Raw genomic sequence first — 10,669 nt, 5'->3', positions numbered from 1 at the left:
TCAGTGAATAAGAACACTCCAGTTTACCTTCAGAGGTAGTAAAGACCTACATAGCTAGTCCTACCTCTCAGCTGAGGGTTTGTTACAATTGTATCCAGGCTAGACAATGCTCTGTGGGCTAAAAACCTCAGCAGCAGCTGCACTTGTCTCTCTGGTTTGCTACAATGTATCAGTCTGGAGAACTAAGCTGTACAGCTCAAAGAGCATTGTCTAGACTGGTTACAATTATATCCACTTCTCAGCCGAGAGCAGGTTCCACTGGTAACTGTGTTGCAGTGTCCATATATTTCATCACTGACCACCCAGAAGTCAACCATCCACCCATTAAACACATTTTCTTGAATCCCGAACATTTTTCTGCTGGGAACCAGGCTGTCAATAATGGTGAGAAGTGTCAGATGGGAGTTAAGGGTGGAAATATGGCGGATTCATTCTAGAAGATCTTACCTTAGTGCTTGTCATATGAAATGAGACGCTACCCTTTAACACGTCCAGGACATTGATGTGGCCATTCTTAGCTGCCAGTTGGATGGTGGACATACCTTCCTATGGCAGACAATCACATAACTCTGATGACTAAAAAATCAATTTATTGGCAGGTGGAGAGGAACACTACGAAGCTTAAAGAGGACCTTTCATGGGTCCAGACATTATCGATCCAATCGCAGCGGAGAGCGTCACAGCCAGGGAGAAGGTGATTTTTTTTCTCCTTGGCTGTGACACTCTCCGCTGCGAATGGACCGCGGCACAGCCAGGAAGAAGGAGACACCCATTGAGAAACAGGGCCGTCTCCTCCTGCCTATACCGATGATATTCATTTACATCCCAGTCGGGAAAAGTAAAAGGGGGGCACATCGGGGGAATGGAGCGTCACACACATAAACTAGTAAGTAACCTTACATCCCTGCACTATGCCCTACACAACCCCCTACTTATTTGATAATGTCTGGACCCATGAAAGGTCCTCTAACAGATATTGATGTAGAGTTTTTTTTTATAAGTAGAGGATACTGGACAACTAATTGGTTATCAGGAGAATGATTAATGTCATAGATGTAGTCTTCCTTGTGGATTCCTGATTCACATGTGGTTGTGTTGTCCCAAGCTGCATAGATACTGGAGGGAAATCATCTATATGATTTTGTAGATATTTAACATGACCTTAGCTGAAGATGGAAGAACATCTGTGTTGGAAGCAGTAATGGTGATAGATGAGAGGGAAGCCATAACCAAAAGTCTTTTTATGGCTGGGAATCTCTACCGACTGACAACTGTGGCTTGGGTCAATGCTACTAACCATTTGAAAGGATTGTTTTTATGAAAATTGATTCATCAGATATCATAAGATATTATATAGACTATAGACTATAGCCTTACTACGTTGAGAATAGAGGTTTTCTATCCTTAGAAAGCTAATACATATTACTGGTTCATCCACAGACACAATATATGATTATGAAGAACCCATTAATATGTATTAGCTTTCTAAGTATAGAAAAAAATGTATAATTCTCAATATGGTAAAATTATAATTTGTTGGTATGTTGTCAGCAATGCATTGCATGTAGAAACCCTAGGTTGAAGTCCCAAGAGACTAGGTTGAAGTCCCAGTTATTTTTTTCTCTCTATCATTTAACCCACACTAAAAGGGTGTAGCCATATCCTATTAAGAATAGTGTTATTTATGCTTGAAAAAAATTAAACATATCACTGGTTTATTTACAGGCACACTATATGATTATAAAGACACCAGTAATATCTATTAGCTTTCTAAATATAAAAAGTCAATATTCTCAATATGATAAGGCCATAGCCTTTTATTATGTGTTAAATGAGGGAGAAAACAATATCTGAAGAAATAAAAAAATCTAAGACTCACTCCCAAGAGTCAAACCTGGTATCTCTACATGCAAGACTGACCAGTTAGCCTTATCACATTAGGAGTTGTGATTTTTCTATACTTAGAAAGCTAATATTACTGGTTTATTTATAATCCTATATTGTGCCTGTGAATAAAGCAGTAATATGTATTAGCTTTCTTCAGCAGCAAGTGATTAATTCAACTGCAGTGGCACCATGGGGAAAATGAAGAATTACACAATTCCTATTGAAAGTGCTGATTGGAGACCCACTCTGCTCTACTAAGGCAAAATCCCCCAGGAGAAAATTTTAAGAATGTTTTTGTAAATCAGATCTTCAGTCTGCAAACTATGGTAAACTTACCGCATCCTCATCTGATGGAGATGCTCCAGCTTCCAGCAATACTTTCACCACCTCCGCATGTCCCCCTGATGCCGCCAGGTGCAGGGGTGTGGAGTCATTTGTCTTGAACCCCAAACAGGAGAAAAAGGAAAACATAAAAAAAGTCTTGTTTATGTTTTTTTTTGGTAGATGCAGATACAGTTTATTTTGATCTGCCATCTGGCACCAACCGATGATGTCACCATAGGCAGCCTTTTTGAATTCCTGTGGCTCGAGAACTCATCTCCCCCTTAGGTTCCTCCAGACTTTCCTAGGTTCTGATCATCTCTCCTGTGGATGTCCATTGCGTATCTATGTACCTTGATGGACACTATCTCCATTCCTCAGCTCATCCCTGGTACTTTCGCCTTCCTGGACTATGTATCTATATAAATTTCCCTAATCTTGGCTGACATCTTCATCAAACCACCTGCTGTCAACTGATGACTATTTTAGAGGTTGTAATCTGGAAATGATCTGAGAATGTGACTGGCAAGCTTAGGAGGAAAAAACGGGAGGGAAAGGTCCCTTAGTCTCTATGTCCTGGTGAAATAGTGGAGGAACTAAAGTTTCCAATTTCCATTTCTTTCCTGAAGTTTAACAAAAGAGTCTTGGGTGAGTAAAACCCCTTTTGTTACCCAAGATACCTTATTGACAATACTGTTGGCTGTCATTGGAAATAGTCAGCAAGTTTATCATTAAACATGCCTCTAATGAGTCATGTGGACGGTTGGGCATACCGTTTGCAGTCCCTGACATTTCAGCATGTCTCCTCCATCCAGCAAGCACCATTATACAGTTTAGTATTTAATAGTGGGCTACATCTGCTTTCCACATAGCATGGCGGCATATATTTGCATTTTCCATCTATAGTAAGGAGGACCTTCTCTCTAAGGATTTTTGGGGACAAGTTCAGTTGTCCTTATTATCTCAAGCTAGATGTAATGTGATCTTTAGTGCTAACTGATAAAACTAAGGTTATCCACCATATGGCGGTTCTGGTCTCCTGGTTATTCCTCTTCTGCAGGACAATGCAGGAGACCGGATACACTGGGGGCGGCTCATTACTATTGTAAGCAGCTTACATCAAAGCTCTTTTAGAGACACACGCATATCCGTCATCATAATCTACTTCACAAGGTGGGGGGGGGGGGCTATACAATAAAGACCTGGGAAACAATAGTAACAGTAATGGGGGGGGGGGGGATGGTTTTCACAACTGTAACAAAATATTATTCGCTGCAAAAAAAAGTTTTAATCCATATTTTAATTTTTCATAGCCGGACCGGATCTTCATGTATTGCCGAAAACCAACTAACTGTATAGATAAATGGCCACTAATGTAATGTATGTACACAGTAACCATACTAGCAGAATAGTGAGTGCAGCTCTGGAGTATAATACTGGATGTAACTCACGATCAGTACAGGATAAGTAATGTAATGTATGTACACAGTGACTGCACCAGCAGAATAGTGAGTGCAGCTCTGGAGTATAATACAGTATGTAACTCAGGATCAGTACAGGATAAGTAATATAATGTATGTACACAGTGACTGCACCAGCAGAATAGTGAGTGCAGCTCTGGAGTATAATACAGTATGTAACTCAGGATCAGTACAGGATAAGTAATGTAATGTATGTACACAGTGACTGCACCAGCAGAATAGTGAGTGCAGCTCTGGAGTATAATACAGGATGTAACTCAGGATCAGTACAGGATAAGTAATATAATGTATGTACACAGTGACTGCACCAGCAGAATAGTGAGTGCAGCTCTGAAGTATAATACAGGATGTAACTCAGGATCAGTACAGGATAAGTAATGTAATGTATGTACACAGTGACTGCACCAGCAGAATAGTGAGTGCAGCTCTGGAGTATAATACAGGATGTAACTCAGGATCAGTACAGGATAAGTAATGTAATGTATGTACACAGCGACTGCACCAGCAGAATAGTGAGTGCAGCTCTGGAGTATAATACAGGATGTAACTCAGGATCAGTACAGGATAAGTAATGTAATGTATGTACACAGTGACTGCACCAGCAGAATAGTGAGTGCAGCTCTGGAGTATAATACAGGATGTAACTCAGGATCAGTACAGGATAAGTAATGTAATGTATGTACACAGTGACTGCACCAGCAGAATAGTGAGTGCAGCTCTGGAGTATAATACAGGATGTACCTCAGGAATAGTACAACATAGGAAATGTTATATATTTATAATGCATTATCTCCTAAAACGACATCTGGCCTGGTCACAAATGATTAGTACACCATTCTCTGCAGTGACCTGTACTGAATACCTCATTTGGCCTGTCGTTGTTGCCCTGGGGTTATAACCTGACCTTATTTCGTGCTGTGGTCACACTACGCATATTAAATTTGAGAAGCTCTTTGATGACGGCGACACTCCCCTTGGCGGCTGCAATATGAGCGCACGTTGATCCGTCCACGTTGGCCGATGTCACCAGCTCAGGTCGATGTTTCAGGAACAGCTTAACGACCTCAGAATGGTCGTTTTCAGCAGCGAGGTGAAGTGGGGTCTGTCCTTCCTGGGAGAAATTATAGGATGATGATTAATGATGAATGTCTTTTTTGGGTGGGTCCAAGACTTTACACGCCAACCCAGTTATGGCAGCTCTCCTCCCTTTACCATGCAGCTGCTTTTAAAATTCTCCAGGTTGCCCTTGGAAACAGACAACAGTTTGTTGTCAGTCTGTTGTCAGTCTCCCTGCAGTCACTACTTGGGAGAGGGACTTTCTAAAGAAGGATTTATTATTGAGTGAGGTGGAAGAGATTTGGTGTTCTGTAGCAGAAGACGGAGCTGTAAAACTAATTAAAGGGGGTTTCTGGTTTCAGTTTGTCACTACTTCAAAATCTCTGCTTGCTGTCAGTGAATGAGAACACTGGTGTTTGCTTTTTAGTAAACCTGTGCATAGCTTGTCCTGCTCTCAGTTGAGAAGTGGATACAATTGTAGACAATGCTCTGTGATACAGTCCTGATCAAAAGTTTAAGACCACTTGAAAATTAGCAAAAAATTATATTTTACATTGTTGGATCTTAACAAGGTTCCGAGTAGAGCTTCAACATGCAACAAGAAGAAATGAGAGTGAGACAAAACATTTTTGGAGCATTCAATTAATTGAAAATAACGATTAAACTGAAACAGGCTGTTTTTCAGCTGATCAAAATTTTAGGACCACATGCCTTTAACCACTACAGGACCGCCGTACGCAGGATTGCGTCTTCGCGGCGGCCCTGTTATTCCGAGTGGACGCGCCGGCGCGTCATCTCGCGAGACGCAAGATTTCCTGCAAACGCGCGCAAACAGGCGCGCGCGTTCACAGGAACTACAGGTAATCGAGTGGATCTGCAGCCTGCCAGCGGCGATCATTCGCTGGCAGACTGTAGATCCGATTTTTTTTAACCCCTTAAAAGGTATATTAGACGCTGTTTTGATAACAGCGTCTAATATACCTGCTACCTGGTCCTCTGGTGGTCCCTTTTGTTTGGATCGACCACCAGAGGACACATGCAGCTCTGTAAAGTAGCACCAAACACCACACTACACTACACCCCCCCTGTCACTTATTAACCCCTGATCACCCCATATAGACTCCCTGATCACCCCCCTGTCATTGATCACCCCCCTGTAAGGCTCCATTCAGACGTCCGTATGTGTTTTGCGGATCCGCAAAACACGGACACCGCGGATCCGCAAAACACGGACACCGGCAATATGCTTTCCACATTTTGCGGATCCGCACATTGCCAGAACTATATAGAAAATGCCTTTTCTTGTCCGCAATTGCGGACAAGAATAGTACATGTTCTATAGGCTCTACAAAAAACGCAGCGTTCGCCCGATCAGGCCTGATCTTGTGCGCACACTTGCGTTCAGTCCGCCCCACTGCAGTGAAAGAATTTTTTTTTCTGATCACTGCAAAAACACCGTAAAATCGCTGTGGCGCTTTAAAAAGATCACTTTTGAGGGGCATGGCGAGTTCATAAAAGTTTTTTTTTTTGTCACAAGTTAGCGGAAATTGATTTTTTTGTTTTTTCTTACAAAGTCTCATATTCCACTAACTTGTGACAAAAAATAAAATCTCACATGAACTCACCATACCCCACACGGAATCCAAATGCGTAGAAATTTTTTGACATTTATATTCCAGACTTCTTCTCACGCTTTAGGGCCCCTAAAATGCCAGGGCAGTATAAATACCCCACAAATGACCCTATTTCGTAAAGTAGACACCCCAAGGTATTCGCTGAGGGGCATATTGAGTCCATGAAAGATTGAACTTTTTGTTACAAGTTAGCGGAAAGGGAGACTTTGTGAGAAAAAACTAAAAAAAAATTTGCCAAAAAAAAAAAATTCTATGAACTCGCCATGCCCCTCACGGAATTCCTTGGGGTGTCTTCTTTCCAAAATGGGGTCACATGTGGGGTATTTATACTGCCCTGGCATTTTAGGGCCCTAAAGCGTGAGAAGAAGTCTGGAATCCAAATGTCTAAAAATGCCCTCCTAAAAGGAATTTGGGCCCCTTTGCGCACCTAGGCTGTAAAAAAGTGTCACACATGTGGTATCGCCGTACTCAGAAGAAGTTAAGCAATGTGTTTTGGGGTGTCATTTTACATATACCCATGCTGGGTGAGATAAATATATCGGTCAAATGCCAACTTTGTATAAAAAAAATGGGAAAAGTTGTCTTTTAGAGAGATATTTCTCTCACCCAGCATGGGTATATGTAGAAAGACACCCCAAAACACATTGCCCAACTTCTCCTGAGTACGGCGATACCACATGTGTGACACTTTTTTGCAGCCTAGGTGGGCAAAGGGGCCCAAATTCTAAAGAGCACCTTTAGGATTTCACAGGGCATTTTTTACACATTTTGATTTCAAACTACTTCTCACGCATTAGGGCCCCTAAAATGCCAGGGCAGTATAACTACCCCACAAGTGACCCTATTTTGGAAATAAGACACCCCAAGGTATTCCGTGAGGAGCATGGCGAGTTCCTCGAATTTTTTATTTTTTTGTCACAAGTTAGCGGAAAATGATGATTTTTTATTTATTTTTTTCTTACAAAGTCTCATATTCCACTAACTTGTGACAAAAAATAATAACTTCCATAAACTCACTATGCCCATCACGAAATACCTTGGGGTGTCTTCTTTCCAAAATGGGGTCACTTGTGGGGTAGTTATACTGCCCTGGCATTTTAGGGGCCCTAATGCGTGAGAAGTAGTTTGAAATCAAAATGTGTAAAAAATGCCCTGTGAAATCCTAAAGGTGCTCTTTGGAATGTGGGCCCCTTTGCCCACCTAGGCCGCAAAAAAGTGTCACACATGTGGTATCGCCGTACTCAGGAGAAGTCGGGCAATGTGTGTGTTTTGGGGTGTCTTTTTACACATGCCCATGCTGGGTGAGAGAAATTTCTCTGTCAAATGACAACTTTGTATAAAAAAATTGGAAAAGTTGTCTTTTAGGCCTCATGCACACAACCGTTGTGTGCATCCGTGGCCGTTGTGCCGTTTTCCGTTTTTTTTTTCCGCTGACCCATTGACTTTCAGAGAAGTTGGAGAAGTTGGGCAATGTGTTTTGGGGTGTCTTTTTACATATAACCATGCTGGGTGAGAGAAATATCTCTCTAAGGCCTCATGCACACGACCGTTTTTTTTTAAGGTCCGCAAAAACGGGGTCTGTAGGTCCGTGATCCGTGACCGTTTTTTCATCCGTGGGTCTTCCTTGATTTTTGGAGGATCCACGGACATTAAAAAAAAGTCGTTTTGGTGTCCGCCTGGCCGTGCGGATCCAAACGGATCCGTCCTGAATTACAATGCAAGTCAATGGGGACGGATCCGTTTGACGTTGACACAATATGGTGCAATTTCAAATGGATCCGTCCCCCATTGACTTTCAATGTAAAGTCAGGAGTTCCTATTATACCATCGGATCGGAGTTTTCTCCAATCCGATGGTATATTTTAACTTGAAGCGTCCCCATCACCATGGGAACGCCTCTATGTTAGAATATACTGTCGGATATGAGTTAGATCGTGAAACTCAGATCCGACAGTATATTCTAACACAGAGGCGTTCCCATGGTGATGGGGACGCTTCAAGTTAGAATATACTAAGAACTTTGTACATGACTGCCCCCTGCTGCCTGGCAGCACCCGATCTCTTACAGGGGGCTGTGATCCGCACAATTAACTCATCAGGTGCCGCACCTGAGGGGGGTTAATTGTGCGTATCATAGTCCCCTGTAAGAGATCAGGGGCTGCCAGGCAGCAGTAGGCAGACCCCCCTCGGCCCCCCCTCCCTCCCTCTATTGTATTAATTTCATTGGTGGCCAGTGTGCGGCCCCCCTCCCTCCCTCTATTGTATTATTTTCATTGGTGGCACAGTGTGCGGCCCCCCTCCCTTCCTCTATTGTATTATTTTCATTGGTGGCACAGTGTGCGGCCCCCCCGGCCCCGTCCCTCCCTCCCCCCATTGTATTATTTTCATTGGTGGCACAGTGTGCGGCCTCCCCTCTCCCCCCCCCCCTTTCATTGGTGGCAGCGGAGAGTTCCGATCGGAGTCCCAGTTTAATCGCTGGGGCTCCGATCGGTAACCATGGCAACCAGGACGTTACTGCAGTCCTGGTTGCCATGGTTACTTAGCAATATTAGAAGCATCATACTTACCTGTTGCGCTGTCTGTGACCGGCCGGAAGCTCCTCCTACTGGTAAGTGACAGGTCTGTGAGGCGCATTGCTTAATGATCTGTCACTTACCAGTAGGAGGAGCTCCCGGCCGGTCACAGACAGCGCAGCAGGTAAGTATTATGCTTCTAATATTGCTAAGTAAGGGGAGGCCGCACACTGTGCCACCAATGAATATAATACAATAGAGGGAGGGAGGGGGGGGGCCGGGGGGGCCGCACACTGTGCCACCAATGAAAATAATACAATAGAGGGAGGGAGGGGGGGCTGGACACTGTGCCACTGTCACAGCCAGACAGCTGAGAAGCTCTGACAGGAGCCTTTTAGATCCTCCTCCTTGAATTTCTTTGTTTTGGTTTAGTTCCTCATCTCGTTAGTCTATCTCAGCTGTCATGCAGTTGGACTGATTGCTGCCCTTTAAGTTCCTCCCCAGAATGCAGTAGTGTGCAGCTTATACAACTTCCTGGAGTGTGTGTGCATGATGTTCCTTGATCCCAGTTCCCAGTCCCAAGATAAGTTCTGTTTATGTATTTATGATTTTTTGTTTTCTGGATCCAGGTGACCCTGACTCCCTCCGTGTCTGTGTAGGGAGCCGGTGGTCGTGTCCCCTCACTATTGTAGGGTCTTCAGGTGTAAGATAGTCGAGGTATGTGGATATGCGCCCATCCACCTTTGGGGTGGTCGCATAGGCTGAGCAATAAGGGAGAGCGGCAGGTCTCATGCAGGGGTCTCCCTTTTGTTCCTTAGTTGTGGATCCAGTGAGTCATTGTTTATTTTGTATTGTCTTGTTTCCTGTACACCATCCGTGACATTATAAGCCGCCAAAACCGTCTCAAGCATGGATCCGGTTTCACTTTTGGCTGAACGCCTCCAGGGTCTTTCATTGGAGGTAGCTGATCTCCGTAGGATTTTTTCTCAGTTTCAAGTGACCGGTTCAGCTTGCGTTCATGGAGTTTGTGCTGAGCCTAAGATCTCGCTCCCGGATACGTTCTCTGGGGGTAGTGAGAATTTTGTGCGTTTTAAAGAGGCTTGCAAACTCCATTTTCGCCTTCTTCCCCATTCCTCTGGTGATGAAGAACGGAGGGTGGGGATCATTGTATCGCTGCTCAGGGGTAACGCTCAATCCTGGGCCTTTTCGCTACCGGAGGGGGCACGGCCCCTCCGCTCAGTGGATAAATTCTTTTTAGCCCTGGGTCAGATATATGATGATCCGGATCGTATTGCTCTGGCTGAGTCTAGACTACGTCTGTTATGCCAGGGTAAACAATCCGCAGAGATATACTGCTCAGAATTTCGGAGATGGGCAACTGATACTGGTTGGAATGATGCTGCACTCCGAAGTCAATTTTGCCAGGGTCTTTCAGAGGGATTGAAAGATGCATTTGCCTTTCATGAGAGGCCAATCTCCCTGGACTCTGCTATGTCTCAGGCCGTTCGTATTGACAGGCGTCTTAGTGAGAGAGGAGAGATCTCTCCTTCCTGTCATACTCAGTCCCGGGACAGTGCAGCGGTCTCATTCTGTGCGCAGGGGTCTCAGTCGCTGTCAGCCCCTTCTGAGCAGGAGCCCATGCAGCTGGGGTTGATTGCCTCTGACAATAGAAGATTCAGCCCGCATGGGAGGGTTTGTTTTTGTTGTGGAGGTATAAATCATTTGGCAAATGTTTGTCCCTCTAGGAGATTCAGGCAGTTTTCTGGGAGTAATAAAG

General features: G+C 44.0%; 1 protein-coding gene across 1 annotated transcript in view; it reads right to left on the bottom strand.

Moving 5' to 3' along the window:
- Positions 1 to 10,669, bottom strand: part of LOC121002363 (serine/threonine-protein phosphatase 6 regulatory ankyrin repeat subunit A-like) — a 104,863-nt gene that overhangs the window by 16,611 nt on the left and 77,583 nt on the right. Inside the window, exons 19-21 of the mRNA XM_040433828.1 lie at positions 4,594 to 4,800; positions 2,224 to 2,325; positions 448 to 546 (exon numbers count right to left, since the gene is read on the bottom strand). Of these exons, the coding sequence (XP_040289762.1) occupies positions 448 to 546; positions 2,224 to 2,325; positions 4,594 to 4,800 (408 nt within the window). The remainder of the gene's footprint in view (positions 1 to 447; positions 547 to 2,223; positions 2,326 to 4,593; positions 4,801 to 10,669) is intronic.

The sequence above is a fragment of the Bufo bufo genome, chromosome 5, assembly GCF_905171765.1.
Source record: "Bufo bufo chromosome 5, aBufBuf1.1, whole genome shotgun sequence".
Taxonomy (NCBI): Eukaryota; Metazoa; Chordata; class Amphibia; order Anura; family Bufonidae; genus Bufo; species Bufo bufo.
The sequence above is the reverse complement of the archived record's forward strand: the minus strand, read 5'-3'. Positions and strand labels throughout refer to the sequence as shown.